This window comes from Oryctolagus cuniculus, chromosome 19 (genome assembly GCF_051225735.1).
Source record: "Oryctolagus cuniculus isolate XC-2025 breed Fujian yellow rabbit chromosome 19, ASM5122573v1, whole genome shotgun sequence".
Lineage (NCBI taxonomy): Eukaryota > Metazoa > Chordata > Mammalia > Lagomorpha > Leporidae > Oryctolagus > Oryctolagus cuniculus.
In genome coordinates, this window is record NC_142885.1 from 14,536,129 (window position 1) to 14,554,508 (window position 18,380).

Here is an 18,380-nt window from a genome sequence, read left to right on the forward strand (position 1 = left end):
GACATTATTACTGAGCCCACAGACATTAGAAGGGTAAAATAGGGGTACTATAAACAACTCTACACTCACAAATTTGACAACATGGATAAAAGGGGCAGAATTCTTAAAAGACACACTACAATCAACCCACACAAGAAGAAACAGACAATGTGAACAGGGCTCTATTAAATAAATTTAATCAATGTTGATAATCTCACAAAAGAGAAACACTGGGCCCAGTTGAGTTCACTGGAGATTTATGCCAAATATTTAAGGAAGAAATTACCAATTCTCCATGAACTCTTTGAGAGGACAGAAACAAAGGGAATACTCCCTGATTTATTACAAGAGGCCAGCAGTACCCAAATACCAAAACCAAAAACATTATAATGAAAGAAAACTGGGGCCAGTGCTGTTATGCATAGCAGGGTAAGCTGCCGCCTGCCACACAGGCATTCCACATGGGCACCAGTTTGTGTCCCAGCTGCTCCTCTTCCAGCTCTCTGCTTAAGGCCTGGGAAAGCAGTGGAAGATGGCCCAACTGGTTTGGCCCCTGTACCCACATAGAACACCAGGAAGAAGCTCCTGGCTCCTGGCTTCAGATTGGCCCAGCTCTGGCCATTGCAGCCATTTGGGGAGTTAACCAGTGGATGGAAGACCTGTCTCTCTGTCTCTCACTCTCTCTGTCTGTAATTCTGCCTCTCAAATAAAAAAATAAATAAAATCTTAAAAAATAAGAAAATCAGACACCTATATCTCTCAATAACATAGATATAAAAATACTTTATAAAATGTAAACAAAATCTAATCATGTATAAAATGACTGATATGCCACAACAGAGGAATTCATCCCATATGTACAATGTTGGTTCAATATTTGAGTATATATTAATGTCATCTAGTACATCAACAGGCTACAGGAAAAATCACAACAAATGCAGAAAAATCATTTGCAAAATGTGAGAACTATTCATGGTAAAAATTCTGGAAAAACAGAAATGGGGGAACTTCCTCAACTAGATAAACAATACCCACAAAAAACTATGGTTAACTCAAATTTAATGTTGAGAAACCCAAAAGTTTCTGCTAATACTCAAGAACAACACAGGTATATTTCACCATTTTTTCAGTATTATATTGGAAGTCCTAGCTAATGCAGTAAGACAATTAAAGGAAATAAATATATACAGATTGAAGAGGAAATAAAATTATTATTTGCAGATGACATGATTATCAATATATAAAATATGAATGAAATGAAAAACTGTAGGACTTTATCAATGATTATAGCAAGATAGTAAAATACAAAACCAATATACAAGTCAATAACTTTGCTTTATACTAACAAGTAAACAAGTGGAATTCGAAATTAACACATTATCATTGACATTAGCACTCCCCCAAATGGAATATCTGGACATAAATCTAACGAAATACATATGAGATCTATATAAATCCATAGAAGAAAAATTGTAAAACTCTGAAAAAAGAAATTTAAACATAACTAAGTAAATAGAAAGATATCCCATGCTCATGGATAGGAAGGCTCAATTGTCTAGCTGTTGGTTTCTTTTAACATGATCTATGGAGTCAGCTCAATTCCAATCAAAATCAGCAAGTTAATTTATCGATATCAACAGTCTGATATCTATGGAGCCAACCCAATTCCAATCAAAATCAGCAAGTCAATTTATTGATATCAACAGTCTGATTCTAGAGCTTATATTAAGAGGTTAAAGATCTAGAAGTGACAACTCAATATTGAAAAAAATAGTAAGAGGACTCACAACTTCAAGACACTATAAAGCTACATTAGGAGTGGGCAGTTAGTTAGTTAAGACATCAATTACGATACCTATGTCCTACATCAAAATACTTCAGTTAGATTCCTGGTTGCAATCATGACTTCAGCTTCCTGCTATGAAGTCCCTAGGAGGACAATGGTAGCTCAATAATTAAATCCTTATGACCCACATGAGAGACCTGAATTGAGTTCCCATTTCCCAGCTTCAGTCTGGTCTCTCCCTTGGCCACTGAGGGCATTTGGTGCATTAATGAGTGAATCAGAGTTCTCAGTGTCTCATTTTTTTTTAAAAGCTACACTAATCAAGACACAATGGAATTAGAAAAGAACAGATAACTAAATTAATGGAAAACAATAGGGAGCTCAGAAATAGACTCACATAATACAACTGACTTCTGACAGGGGAGGAAAGGCAAATAGTGCTGGGACAACTGCAATCTCATGTGTAAAAATGTAACTAGACACAGGCCTTAAAACCCTCACAAAAACTAAAAGTATATAAAATATTTAAACATGAGATGCAAACTTCTAAGTTATAAAGTAAAGGAGAAAATATAGGTGACCTTGTGTATGGTGATTGATTTCCAGAAACAAAGACCCAATCCTTGAATGAAAGAACTGATAAGCTAAACTCTATTAAAAATAAAAACTTCTGCTCTATAAAAGCAAGAGACTAAGATAAGCCATAGAAATAGAGAAAATATTTGTGAAAAACAACTGATAAGAGGGTATTATCTTAAATATACAAAAAAACTCTTCAAATTCAACAATTAGAAAACAAGAGCAGGTCTTCAGTCCAGTTAGTGGTCAAGTTGCCCATGTCTCACATCACTATTCCTGAGCTGGATCCCCAGTTCTGACTCCTACCTGCAGCTTCTTCCCAACACAAACGCTGAGAGTCAGCAGTGATAGCTCAATTGAGTTACTGCTACCCACAAGGGAGGTCTGGATTGTGTTTCTGGTTCCTGGCTCCAGTCTCAGCCCAACCCCAGCTGCTATGGACATCTGGAAAATGAAGCAGTAGAAGGAAGTGTCCTTTCTCTCTCTCCCTCTATCCCTCCCCTCCTTCTCTCCCTCTCTCTCTGCTTCTCAACTATATAAAAGTACAAAAATAATAATTAAAAAAGGAAATAACCCAACAAAAAATGTGCAGAATAGTTAAATAGGTAGCTCACCAAAGAAGATATACAGATGGCAAGTTAGCACAGAAAAAAATGTTCACAACACATGTCATCAGAGAGCTGCAAAGTAAAATAATGATATAATACAAAACTTTGTCTTACAAAACTAAATGTAATCTTACCATACAATCTAGTAATTGCACTCAAATGAACTGAAAGTTATATCTACGCAAAAACCCCCCCACATATATCTAGCAGCTTTATTCATAACTGCTAAAACTTGGAAGTGGTTACTTCCAAGGTGTGTTTTAGTAGAAGACTGAATAAACTGCGGTATTCCCCGGCAATGGAATATGATTCAGGCTAAATGGAAATCTGTTTAAGAAGGTCTGAAAGCACATGGATGAAACAGAAATGTGAACTGCAAAGTGAAAAAAGCCAATGTGAAAAGCCTAAATATTCTAGGATGCCAACTACATGATGTTCTGGAGTTTTTTGGTTTTTTTTGTTTGTTTGTTTTTTGTTTTTTAAAGGATTGTTGTAAAAAAGGTTAGTGGTCACCAGAGGCTAAGGGAGGGAGAAAGAGATAAACAAGTGAAGCAACGAGGATTTTAGGGCAGTGAAACTACTCTGTAGGATACTACAACAGTGTCATTATATATTCGTCTAAGCCTATAGAAGGATGAACCTAATATAAACCATGGACTCTGAGTGATGTCGTGATGTGTCAGTGTAGGTTTATTGATTGTAAGAAATGTACCACTGCAGCTGAGGAAGCCATAGTGGATGAGGTTGCACATGTTTGGAGATGGGGGTTTTGTGAACTCTGTCCCTTCCATTTTTGTTGTGAACTTAGAAATGCCTTTGAAATAAAGTTTACTGGTTTCAGAAAGAGAGGGAGGGAAAAGAGATGGGGAGGGAGGGAGGGAGAGAGGAAGGGAGGGAGGGAGGGAGGGAGGGAGGGAGGAAGGAAGGAAGGAAGAGGAAAGAAGGTTGGAAAGGGGGGAGGGAGGAAGGAAAGAGAGGAGGAAGAAAGGAAAAGAGGAAGGAAAAGAAGGAGAAAAGGAGAAAAGAAAGTTCCCAAACATCGTCACAAGCCCAGCCTAGTTGATGTCCTTGCATAAGTCAGGTTTGACCTGGATTGGCTTACACATATCGCAAAGCATGACTATAAATAAATACACACACACACACAGACGGAGCTAGCATTATGGTGTAGCATTTACGTCTGACCCCAGCATCCCATATGGTACCAGTTTGAGTCCCAGCTGCTCCACTTCCGATACACCTCCCTGCTAATGTGCCTGGGAAAGCAGGGGAAACTGGCCCAAGGACTTGGGCTTCTGCACACATGGGAGACCTGGATGAAGCTCTTGGCTCCTGGTTTCAGCCTGACCCAGCCCTGACCGTTGTAGCCATTTGGGGAGTGAACCACTGGATGAAGATCTCTCCCTGTTCCTCCCTCTCTCTCTCTGCCTTTTCAAATAAACAAACAAATCTTTTAAAAATACTTATAAAACCATCTGTTTGAGAAAGAGATAAGGATCTACACTTGGAAGAAAGAGTAATAAACAGAAAATAAGAATCTTCTTGCTTCATGTCTAATTAAGAGAGAAACGAAAACAGACAGACCTTACCACTTAGCATGTATTCCTGAAAACGTGGAGAGGGAAGCATTCCTAATTTCCTATTGTTCAATGAAGAAGAAATATTCAGTCTCTCAGCAATTATCAGGATTAATTCTTTACTTAAACTGCTCTTTCTTGTGTGAGCTAGGGCATGTTACTTACCTCATCTGGGCCTCAGTTTTCTTATCCATAAAATGAAGACACAATAGTTCATATTTCAGAAGGTCACTGTATGAAACATGAGTAATTAATATATGCAAATAGCTCAGAATAGTATCTGGCCCATAGTCAGCACTCAATAAACACTTATTCCTAATCACATCTTGGACTTAATTCAAGTACATAATGAAGAATATGTCATAAACGCATACATACAGGAGTGAAAATCGTTACAAAGATCCTTGCTAATTAAAATCAGTACAATTATGGTCAATGAAGATCAAAAAGGTAATAAAAAATCATACCAAGTAGAAAACAACACAACGTATATATCACAGCAGGAAAACAAGGCAGATTCTTTCTTTTCCCTATAAGAGCTCTAAAATCTCAAGACTCGAAACACGGAAAGGGAACCACAAAGCCTCAGCAATCAACCACTGAGGACTAGGCTGAAAACGGAAAATTAGGGAAACCCAACTCTAACCACGCCCCCAGCTAAGGAAGACTGAGAGATCCTTTCAGCCATAAAAGCCTAAAGAAGAGCAAACTTTCATAGGATCTATATAAATAATTGGCTTTGCATTGGTTTTATCCTTGTTTGCTAACATTCTGAGTAAAAGAATTCAAGTGATTTTAGGCTGATGTAAGTTCACTAAAACACTGCTCAGGCAGAGGATAACAGACACCTTGACTTGTACGAAGGGTCCCTGAGCATGTATGGTCCCCTCAGCTAGGAGTATAGCTGTGTAAACAGCACATCCGCAGGTGAGCCGACTCTGAAAGGCCCCTTTCCAAGTGAATCCTGAGCCAATCCTTCATTTGAACAATGAAGAAACAGTCAACACGCAGATACAAATGTGACAAAGAGTTTGTTAATTTCATGACCTATTCAGAATATGCAGTAACTTTAAAAATTAACCTGTAATTTCTGCACCGAAATTTAAAAACATTTCACAAATCAAGAATATCACTTTTATGGCACAACGAAATATAACACAGATCTGCTACTTATATTTATTAATCATTTATTGCTTTCTTTTCCAAGCATATCTGTTAAGACATTAATACTATATCAAATTGCATCTCTTTACAATGTCCTTTCATCTATTTTAGATCATCATAGTTGGTCACATATTACAACAATTTTTAAAAAGTCTATCATGAATATATCCATTTTGTAACTAAAACTCTGGTAAGTATATTTTAGTGGTTAATTGTTTTGCCATTCTATAACACCGCAATGAGTTCCAGTTCAAAGAGTATGTCCAGTTAATTTATTTAAAATAAATTAGATGACTAGAAAGAAAAAAGGCAAAGTATGTTAACTATTCCACAGATTATCTGATAATCCTATCCAAATGTACCCATGGATAAACAAAACAAAGGAAGAATGATTTCTGGTGAAGCCCTGGGTAAAAATCAACAATGGAAACAAACACAGAGAACTTGCCAAAGCCAGCCAGAATACATTGAATCCTATGAAGATGAGGCATCACAAAGACAGCAATGAGTAAAATCTGTTAGTAGTGAAATCTCTGTCAAGAGACAGACTTACAGCACTGGGTGATATTTACTAAGGACTAACTAAGACAGACAACAACGTTACTAGAAGAAACTAAATAGGTTGGAATAATATTCTAAGAACAAAGTGTACTTAGTACTTAGAGTACTAACAGTACTAAGCATACCATGATGAAATTTAATGCAGATTTTTGTTTCTTAAAAAAGGTCCTGTTCTTAAAACTGAAAATCCCATTGGATTTTTGGAGAAATACAATGTAGTGGTATGACATATGAAAAAGACTTCGGCATTGTTCGGTAACAGTCCTTTCATCAGGAGAACAGTGTGACATAGCTGGCAGGAAAACGATGTGATTTTCAGCTATCCTAGGTGAAAGGTCAGTCTCCAGGATGAGACAGGTCACAGTTCTAATTGCCAACCAACCCTGACAATATATCACTTTCTCAGTCATGTTTCAAGTTGGTGGCTAGACATGGTGATTTTTAAAGTCCCTCTGACCCAGAGGTTCTGTAACTCTACACCTATGTAAAATCAAAGTAATAGGTCTATTTCAATTACAAAATTAGTAAAGCTGGCAGTTTAACAACACAGATGAAAATAACTTATGACTATAGTATGCCTTTGTACAATGCAGCTCAAGGCTTCCATTTGGTCAAATTATTAGTTGTCTAATATTGGATTAAAAGAACATATTAGATTCACTAGCTTCCTCTGCTTTACAGAATGTTTTAGTGTAAATGCTGCTTCTTTTTTCCCCACAGAAGCCAGGTTTTCAATCACAGAGTTAATTCTGCTGCAAAGTCATTTGAAAAATATATTTAAAAAAATTCTCTAAAGAGGGGTTGGTGCTGTGACACAGAGGGTTAAAGACACAGTCTGCAGTGCTGGCACCTACATGGCCACCAGTTCGAGTCCTGGCTGCTCCACTCAGATCCAGCTCTCTGCTAATGCATCTGTTGAGAGCAGTGGAGGATAGCCCAATGCTTGAGCCCCTGCACTCATGTGGGAGACCTGAAAGAAGCTCCTGACTCCTGGCTTCCTCCTGGCCCAGCCCTGACTGTTACGACCATTTGGGGAGTGAACAGTATCTCCTTCTCTCTCTCTCTCCTCTCTCTCTCTCCCTCTCTCTGTAACTCTGCCTTTCAAGTAAATAAATAAGTCTTCAAAAATATATTTTCTAAGGAAACCCATGACTTCCCATGACTTTCTCCACTCAGTACACAACACTGTCTTTTCTTTTTAAAATAAGATTATTTATTTATTTATTTGAGAAAGTTACAGACAGAGAGAAAACTCTTCCATCCACTGGTTCACTCCCCAAATAGCTGCAAAGGCTGGAGCTGGACGAATCCAAAGCCAGGCACCAAGAGCTTCTTCCAGGTCTCCCATGCAGGTGCAGGGGCCCAAGGACTTGAGCCATCTTCTGCTTTCCCAGGCCACAGCAGAGCTGGATAAGAAGAGGAGCAGCCAGGAGAAGCACCACTGCCCATATGGGATTCCAGTGCCTCGGGTGGAGGTGCTAAGCCTCCTCTGTCACAGCCCTGGCCCCTCATCACTACCTTTTCTGAGTAAAGTTGGGTCTATTTCCCACCAAGCTGGAGAACAGTAGGTTATTGACAGGATTCTCTCACTCTGCTTAGGGACTACAAATGGAAATGAACCCTTGGAAGCAGTAAGAGAAATATGGCATCTTGGCTGAGTTTTTGGTGAGTCCTCACAATGCTACTCAGGACTTGAGTTGCACACAATTCTCTTCTGAGGCAGTCCAGCTCTACCTGTAAGTAATCATTCGTACATCTGGGCAAGACCTTGTGAGACGTGATGAACATACGCAGTACCTGTAGCAGTGCAGTAGGAACCATGGCTGTTGTGACTTGCTGCATTTTTAATGGCTTTTTAAAATCAGAGGCTACACACAGCAACACAGTTAGACAGGAAACCCTGCAATTACTTGGCTTCACCACTCCATCCCCAAACTGCTACTATATTATAGCTTGTAAACCCTCATAGACAGTTCATCACCTCTGGCAATGCTTCTACTTGAAAACAACCACTTTGCTTGCATCTGGATTTATTACCAGGGAAACATCAATGAAGACTAACATGTTCATTTGTTTTTTGTTGTGTGTGTGTGTGTGTGTGTGTTTATCCTACAAACAAGACAAAGATTTCAGGGCAGAGATTTAGTATAAGGAAGGTCCCTTTAACATGACTGTAATGAAGCTAATTACTAAAGGAAAACTGGAGATCATTCATTAGCCTGCTAAGCAAATTAAGGGTTGTTAACAATGATTTATAACAGCAGTCCTTGGATACTGTGCTGGTCCTTTTTAGTATATGTGTATAAGACCTGGCAGTTTATTAACTGTGCTACATCTAGACAACTTGTCACCAGGGTGCTTTTGTTAAAATGACACTATATTTTAAATGGATAAACATTTTTACATGAGCAAAATGCATTTTAAATGTTTGACTTCTGAAGTCAACTACCGGGAGATAAGTGAAGTGTCTCAAACTATCTAAGCTTCCAATAACTCTTGTTTACTGCTAGAGCTGCCTATAGGAAAATGTGACACTTGGAGTTAACATAGCACTTTTCCTCTTTAACAAGCCCCAGTTGCATTTTTTAACCTCTTTTGAAATGATGCTCTTAGTGTGTACCATGCTGCGAGTTTCTTACGAATGGATTGGGAAGCATCTAATTTACAATTTCAGGAAAAATATTTTTTAAAGCAGTTAAGCAAAAGATGAGTCCTTTGATCCGAAAGATTCTGACTGATAGCCAATAAAACTACAGGCTATTAAATCTGTCAAAATAAAGGTGGTGTGGGTAGTCAGAGTAAACATTAGGGTGTGGATATTGCCTGTGGCTCATTTTATACAGGTCATCCCAACTAATGCAGTATTTCTATAATTTGAAAATGTCCAACTATTTTAAAACAATCTTGAGTGACAGAAAAAAGAACAGGAAATGAAAATTATTATCAGAATTCCATGCAGTGACCTATCCGCTCTTTCTGGGATTGTCAATGCCCCATGCTAAAGCCTTTACTTACTGCATCATCTCTATGACCAATAGGACATGCTAGCCAAGGAACAGGAAAAGCCATCAGCATCAATGATTCCATGTATTAATCCTAAATGAGTGACATAAATATATTTTCATTATGAATAGTTATGTTATTAACAATGAATTAATAAATACATTAATAACCCCCAAAAAGGGCAAACTTGGCCACTCAGTTAAAATCTAGGCTTCTTTTGGTGCTAATTTTGAAGAGCAGAATTCACTAAGCAGTAAGGCAACAAAGGCCTTGTATTCCTGTGGTTGAAGGACAGTATCAAAGCCAATGCAAAGCACTGTTCCCATTTGGGCAGACAGTTAAAGTAAGATAGTTAGGATCATGGACTGTAAAATACTAGAACTGAAGGCCTTATAGCAATTCTCTTAGGTGGATCATTAAACCTTTATCTTCATTTTTTTTTTTTTTGCCTCTCCAGATCTGTGGGGGCCACCTAAAGGGATTGGTTGGGTGGGTAGAGAGACCAGGATGAGCCTCATTGCCCCTTATCTATCAGTCATGCCTAAGCTGTCACCTCACCACCTAAACTAGAGTTTGCATTGATGACAATGAAGATTCTTGATGATTGCAAATATCTAAAATACTTAGTCTATTCCTTTTCACAAACGTTAAGAAGCAAAAGCATAAGATGATTGGTTGCAAACTGACATAACAATTGTTTATTTTTCATATAATTATCTTTTTTCACCAAATTTCTCAGTTCTCATACTGAATGGAAAAACTGAAGTTAAAGATGGTACCACAGGGTGGTCTAGGAATTGTATCCCAATGCAAAATTCTACAAATGATTAAAAGTCTACACATCAGAATTCCACTTGTACTAGTCCCTTAATCACGGTATGTCTGCTCCTGGCTCACAGATCCTATTCCCCAAGTCAGAATGCTAACAACAGATCAAAAACATGACCAAAGGGTATGAATTGGAAATGGAAAAAAGAACTATATTTTCAGGCTAAGGCCCTTGAAATTAGAAAGTTTATCTATCCCTACGTGAAGGAGTCTATTAGAATGCAGATACTTAGTCCAGGTGTAAATCAATCTTCCAGAGTGAGAAAGATTAATTCTGTGGTTCCTAATATTAATAAAACAGCTACTTAGTTTAGATCCTAGTTTTGTTGCTAGGCAGCAAACACAGCTCAGGGTAGTATTTTAAAGGTTTCAGTTTAAAAATATGAAAAATCTTTACCAATTGGAAGAGCAATTGATACGAGCTATCCAAATGTTTCTGCACAATACAAAGGTAGCTACATGATACTAGTAACATGCTACATTTTAAGTGACCCTTACATAGACATCTAAATCTCCAACTACCTACTCTATCTCCCAAACTAATTAGTGTCCTGCAATCAGACCTCTTAATCCTGGGGTTCCAATTCCAGGAAGACAACTGGAGTCATCAATTCTAGCCTTTGACACTCCTGAGGCCACTAAGTCAAGTTCAGGTTTACCAATAAACCACCGCCTTTTCCACTCACCCAATTCCCTCCCTGGCTTTACCCTCCATTTCTTCTATCCAGGTGACACTCCTAACCAACTGCCGTCCTGCCTTCTTCTAGAATCATGATGTAGTTGTTCCAACTGCACAGTACTATGTTATTTTGCTGTGCCCCTTTGTTGCTCAGTTTGCCTCCAACTTCGTTCCACCCTCTCTTAAACTGTTGAGTATCTAAGTGTCCATCAAGTTTTACACTATTTCAACTTCAAAGTGCTCTACTTACACTTCTCAGGAGACTCATCAGTTGGCTACGTATAAAACTCAACTAGACACCCTTGACTTGAGGGCCAGGTTTATATGGCATCTAATTTAAGAGCCAAGAATAGATGTCTGAATCATCTTGGTGACTGAACTCTCCAACTGGGGAGCTGTTACTAACCTAATCTAGTCCAAATGCTCTAGTAATGACAACTGTAGATCTGTGATGGTATTCAAAATGGAATTTAGATTTTAAAAAATATTTCCAACATAATGGATACTTATCAATAAAATAAATGGCTGATTAGCAACAAGTGAAAATATTAGAGTCTTCTTTGAGCAGAAATGTTAAAAATTCTTAATGTCATTAATCTTAAATATAAGTACATAACAGATGATGAGTTATAAAATTATTTCCCAGCATCACCAGCAAGTAAGTACCGGTAGGCGGGGAGAAGACTATTTCCTCTGCTTTGGATACAGCACAGCCAAGGTGAAGTTGATACATCTATACTTCTGAAACTAAAACCTATAGAAATACTAATAATAATGCCAGGTTCTCTGGAAAGCTCAAACCCTCTTCTTTAAACACTATGTGTCAGAAATAATTAAAAGCATCACAAAGGAAGGCAAGGATCCAGATTTGGGGTAAATTACATTCTTTGCAAGAGGCAGCCATGGCTTTTCACACCTAGAACAATACCTAATACAGAAAACGCTTAATACTTATACAAAGATAAAAAGTCAGAAATGTCTGTTTAATAAAAAGTCTTCTCAAGATATATCATGTTAAGAAAAGCCCAGTCTTTTTAGAGGAACTCATTCTTTGACTTAATAACAAAATCTACACTGAAATTGAAAAAGCACATTTGGGTAAACAAAGTACCATGCAACAGTTTTTGGAGTTACACAAACTATAACAAAGGCAAACAAGAGATATTTCAGAGGTTTATAGTAAAAATGCAAAAAGGGGCCAAGAATCTGCTCTTTATGACCATTATTACTCTGGACAGAAAGTCATAGGTACATGCGTTGCACCTACTGCCTGTTACCAGCACTGTCAATACAACTTAATTCCAAGGAAAACAGCAATTACACAAATCCCATTTTAACCCAGGTACAGAATTCCCCTTTATTATATAATGTGGTACTTTTAATCGCTAGGTAGAAGTGAGTTGGTTTCTTTGATAACTTTAAAGTATGTTGATTACTAGATGTGCCCCAAGGTTGGAAATCCTTAAGAGAAATTACTGGAGTTTACAAAAGCAGTTTGAGGTAATGGTCCTAATACATTTAGACTCAAACCTGCCCGAAGGCTGAAAGTTATCCAGAGAGGGGCAGAAAGATTCACTTAATAAGGAAAAGCCTTACTTCCCTTAAACCAAGTTCAGCCTGGCAAGTAAGTCACCAACACTAGCTCCCAGCTATAGACACTCGCAGTCTAGTGTTTGTGAGGAATGACTCTGATCTTCCCTGTGATGCCACAGCTCACTGGCCTTTTCACTCTGTTCGCTTCCAGTTACCTAACAGGTATTCCAGGGCATCCTTTTTCTTTCTGATACAAGAGAGGAGCCAAAATGTGATATGACCTCTTATAATCTGAACACACTGAATGGGTCTTACTTCACCTCCCAGTCCAAACCTAAGAGCTGTTTAGCAGTCTTGAAAAGCCAACAAGCGCTTTTAATGTCTCTGAGGGAGAAAATAAACATGCAACTTCAACCCAAACAGGAACAACTCTACTGTATGGATAGCCTATGGGAAGAGTTCATTCCACCATGAACAGGCGCACAGAAGATCACACAATATTTGTTTCATGTTCACATACAGACTGAGTTGCTACATAGCTGACCACACCCAACCCCCCAGGCTCCTGAGAATGCTAGTAAACAATGTAATAAAAATAAAATAGTCTTTCAATAAAGGTACAAATTACAAAATTGACTTCTTTATCATTACTTTTGGTGGTAACCCTCGGAAATGATAGTGCTGCATAGTAAAAGGAACCTGTATTATTTGCTACTACTGAGAGCTGCTATATGTGTCTTACATATCACATATCACTTAATAGCCACAACTCTATTAGGCAGCTACTGATAAGGAAACAGACTCAAAGAAATTAATTAACCTGCCCATGGTCACACAACTTACCTCAGAGACCATTTTTAATTATACATTATGCATAATGAAACTACAAATACATGTTTAAGAGGAGAATATAATCTGGAACATTTAAATTGAAAAGAAAATATGTTCACTGCATTGATGTTGAAAAAAAAGAAACAGAAAACCCCACATACGCTCCAACAAGTTTTAGGGTTCCTGCCAAAAAAAAAAAAAAAGGAAACTGATTCCAACTAGTCTATACTTTCATCTATATTTAGAATATGAGCTGCGCAAGTATGTAATGAATGGGTATGTGTGTATGTGTGTGTGTGTGTGTGTGTAATACGTACATTATTCAAAAGCACCCAAAAATATGAAAAGTTTGTTCCAATCATTCTCTATTTTGTCTACTCTAAGAATTCTTTGCAATATGCTTATGTAAATACTGATTTTAGCTGCTGTTCTCATTCCTCAAATCTGCTTTTAAACGGATTGGAAAAGTGACAGACCTAAGCAGACATCTTTGCAACACAGAACCAGAGAGATGTAAACAAATGAAACCAGATCAAAAACACAGGCCTCTCCTTTAAACCTTTTAACTTATCACTACTGATAAGTCAAAAGAAATTAAACAACAATACACTGGCCTTGGCTAAGAGTGTGTAAGTGTGTGTGTGTGGACATGTGTATACTTAGATGGATATCTATTTTATTAATATATACAGTAGACAGTGTTGAATCTTTTTCACTAAAAGTTCTATATAAAAAGTAATAAATGCAGGAAGTTTCTTAAACTAGAGTGATGCTGTAAAATGGGAGAGTGCTGAAGAAAACAGTTCCAGGTTGTTAAACCCAACAGGTCAGTGCCTTCCGTTTTCTTATGCCAGAATTCAAATGTGGTTCAACTGCATTAATAGCTCATTGACTCAGCGGGCAATTTACCTCCATCCACAGTCCAAAGAGATGCTGAGGAGGATTTAAGATAGAGGTGAAAAATTACCATTCCACTTACCTGACACCAAGCTTTCTTTACAGACACAATTAAAAAGCTATCGTGACGATACAAACCACAAAACACTGCACAAAGAGTCAGACCTACAGCCTGTTAACACATATCTTCCACTAGAAAGTATGAAACTCACCAGCGTCGAAGTTAGTACCTGAAATTGAGTATTACATGTGGTAATGTTGAAAGGAAATTTGAAATAGAAGATATTTTTATGAGGATTTAGCAATAATATCAATAGATTTGCACTCTGATAACAGAACAATCACATTATTGGAAACACATTCTCTGTAGGGCATTTTTGTCATACTTGAGAGCTGAACACACATCTGGTATGTATCTTCTCCATGTAAGCTAATAATATGACAGATTTTTATAAAAGCGAAGTAATTCTACAAGCAATTTTACCAAAATAAGAACAAACTTTTATGTATTATGAAACAACTGAAGGCACAAAAATCATTTTAGGTTTGTAATTAAACATTCTTTACTCACAGGAATGTACTGTTAAAGAATAAAAGTAAACACTTCCAGAACTAGAGGGAAAAAATGCAGAATGAAAATCCCAATGTTGCCAGAAGTGGCTTTGTTATTTCAGAGCAGTTATACTGACAGTAAAAGAAAATACTAGAATTCTCAGTCTAAAAGTGATCGAGGGCTAAGGTGGTAGTTGTTGGCCTTATTTCTGCTGAAGAAAGCAAAGTGGAAGAATTTAGCTTTTGGATGGAGCACAGACGTTGGCAGCCTCCAGATTTCACTTCCAGCATCTCAACCCACATCCAGCCTGGTGTGAAGAGATGGCAGAAGGCACTGCGTCTGTTCTTTCAACTGCTAATCCTGCGTGTCTCCTGCTTGTTTCTGTAAGCATGAATATTCATCGACAAGAAGCAGGAGCAAGTATAAGTGCTAACTGTACTAAGTAGGTTCCAAATCATCTTTATCCTTGTTATTCTCATTTTATAGACTAGGATAAAAAAAGTCACATCTAGAAAATGCCACTTCTGCCAAACTTGGAAAAATCTCATTCAATGAAATGATGCTGGTTTTCATATATTTAATGTAAATGTGTCAAGAAAACTGTGTGGGCAGAAGAAAATCAGAGTAATTGTTAGCATGCTAGGGGGAAAAAAGTTAAAAGCAACTAAACTAAATCAGTAATTATTTTCTACTTAATTTTATTTTCAGGATTTCATTATTTTCTCAGAAAATGCTAAACAGGTATTACAGTATCACCGTTCATCATTCAGGTACAAATCAGGTTCCTTTTAATATGACAATACACTTTTCTCTGGCATATTATCCTGATGCATAAACAATGTTTATCTGCATCCTTTGTCAATTATGTACTGAAAAAGACTATTCAATCCAAAAAGGACAATTTTTCTATAAATAAACATAATGAAGTGATAATTTATCAGTGAATGAAAAATACTGCGATGATGCCCACAGGACGGAGGATAAGGTCCAGAAATAGAATAATACACCTTCATTTGCTAAAATGAGGAGTTTAATGACTGTTGAAGGAAAACTCAAAGGTCTCCTACCCAGATACTGAGGGCAAATATCCATTAAAACATCACCACTCATCAAAAAATTTAAAATGCAATCCATTGTATATGGAGGGAAGTTCTTCAAGGAATTTTGAAAGTGAATAAATATGTCAGAACATAATGTGAATTCCATCCTCCACATGACACCCCCCACACACACACACACACAAATTATGGAGAAAAGTGGCAGGAGCCAGTCAGGTTTCCTGTGTCCCTTTGCACTGTCAGGCAAGGTGTAAATGTCTGAATGTTGGGAACCAAATGTACACCTCAGACTGACTTATGAACCTTAGGGCCCATCAGGTTGTCTTTTAAACACAAAACAATTGCTGGTAAAAGGACAGAAATCAGATTGCTCTTTAAGACTGAGAGGAAATTTCTTAGATTTTTTTTTTCATATTCTAACAAGCATTCATTATAGAAGTAAATCAATGCCAATGCAAGGCACATATGTGGAAGTTGAGATAGACTTACAAAGTAGCCTGTTCCCAAGCTGGAAGGAGCTGAACTCTGTAATAAAGCATAAAGACAAAGTGGAAAATCAGCAATGGTTTTTTAACACGTTCCAATCCACACAGCTCATTACCGCCCTTTGCAGGCTTTTCATCACTACATCACATCACCAGTGTGTGCTGCCCCTTGTCATCTGCTACTGATACAAACACCGTGTTGCTTAATTTTCCCCTTTACATCTCTCAACAACTCAGAGATGCTAACGTGCTATTTACTGAATTCCAAGCTTCTGCGGTGGACGTAATTGCCAATTTATTTGACAGGCAGCTGGGTAATGAATTAATGATGGCATTTCGCCCTGCGCTGAGACTAAACAGACACGCATCAGCCTGCCTCCCTGACTTGCTGACATTCAATGCCCTGGTCTCAAGCTACTCAGCTTTGTGGCCGCAAAGGGGCAGGCAAGAGGAAAAAGCCCAGACTGACTTAAAAATAAAAAGCCCAGTGGGTTTGGATGACTTTTCCAGTGTATGACCTACTTGCCAGTTTATTCCCTAAAGGCACCAGTTAGTACACACACAGTATTTTTCAAAAATGAGACATTTTGTAAACATAATTAGTAGACTAAAATGCAAAGAATGTGCAGCCAAAGGGAAGCAGTGAAAAGCACCGTTTTTTCTGAAGGGTTTAGTCGTAAGAATTATCATTTTGGCTGCCATAGTTTTGACACACGGGGAAATAAAAGAAGCAGTAATTCTCAAAAAAATAAATAAATAAAAGGCATCACTTGTTTGGGGTAAGAAATCAAAAAGAGATCACTGTGTATGTTTTGAACTTCTCTCTGAGTTTTTTTTTTTTTTTTTGTGGTTGCTCTTGTTTGTATGCTGTGTCTTTCTGATAAAACCTCTCTTACAAATTCTTTAATTTGCAGCATTTGCTATCTGATTAAGAGGGGCCCTAAATAAGCTTGAAATGAAAACAAAGCCGAGGCTGTCAGTCCGCAGGTCTCTGCTGAGCTTCCTTGCAGCAGCCAGGCCCTCTCCCTGAGGAGCCTGAGTCAGCTGATGCACCTTCCCCGGAGCCCGGCCACAGCCGCCTCCACCTGATGCAACAGTACTCGGTCCCCTCCTAGCTCTGTCACCTGCAGGCCCTGCCGCCTGGTCTGTAAACTGCAGGTAGCCAGGACCGTCTGGCTCATTCAGCATCACTTCCCGAGAACTTGGCACACAGGGTGCATTTAATAAGTTTATGTTGAATTAATGTATAAATAAACAAAATAATGGATTAAATGGGGTAAACAGCTCAGGAGAATGACATCTCCAGAAATACAGTAGATTGATCTTCTTGATTCTGAACTGTTTGAGAGAGAAATACAGTGTGTTAGTACATCTCCACCAAACAAGGACAGGGGGAGGCTTGTGGGGCAATCCTAAATCCAGTCCTCAAAGGTAAAATTTCTTCATGTTTCCAACAAGCTCATGCAAATAAAGCACAACTGATGTGTGATCTTGCAGAATGGACTTGGTTTTAAAAATTCCTACTGCATTCTTGATCCCAGAAACAGCATGGAGGAAGACCCCCAGTAGTCATGGCGACAGCTTCTCATAGCCGTGATTAACCACGTGACAGCATCACCTGTTTTCAGCACCCACACCCGCCATGAGGCAGAAGAAGGCAAAAGCCAGGTTAGGTCTCTACCAGCCTGGAGTCAGGCCCCTGGGAAGTAAACTCATTTTTAGGATGAATTACTCAGAGAGACCATGGGATTTGTTTATTTTGAGCCCCCACCCCCGTTTCCTTGCAAATATCTTTTATCCCAGAAGAACCCCTTCACAATCACCGCCATACACCCCCCACACACAGATCATCTTATTGTATACCAAAGAAAATGCCATCCATCAGGACCAGGAAAGCTCTGTTATGCTCATTTTGCATATATATTGTACATTACTCAGGGAGCTGGGTGGAGAAGAGGGCTTTGTTGTGCATATTTGTTCTGGCTATTGTTTATGCAGGTCTGACTGAATGAGGGAACAGTGGGTATCATTTCAATTTCTGATGTCAACATCAAATTACTTATTTAATTTCATGCCTGGCGAAGCATTGTATAGCTACACGCAGAATCATTTCACTTCATTTGTTATGCTGTGCTTTCGTGGCGATTGGCTTGCCTTCCAACTGACAGCTTTAATTACGACATGAATTTGATTGCACTGCTGAGGAATTAACATAATGCAACAAAGCATTTAAGCACCCTGCCTTATAACCCCCCTCCC

General features: G+C 38.2%; 1 protein-coding gene across 7 annotated transcripts in view; it reads right to left on the reverse strand.

Annotated features, from left to right (window-relative positions):
* AUTS2 (activator of transcription and developmental regulator AUTS2) overlaps positions 1-18,380 on the reverse strand; it is a 1,250,408-nt gene that overhangs the window by 666,419 nt on the left and 565,609 nt on the right. For all 7 annotated transcript variants that reach the window (XM_051847921.3, XM_051847919.3, XM_051847925.3 and 4 more), the window contains exon 4: positions 16,126-16,161. In XM_051847921.3, coding sequence (XP_051703881.1) covers positions 16,126-16,161 — 36 coding nt within the window. The remainder of the gene's footprint in view (positions 1-16,125; positions 16,162-18,380) is intronic.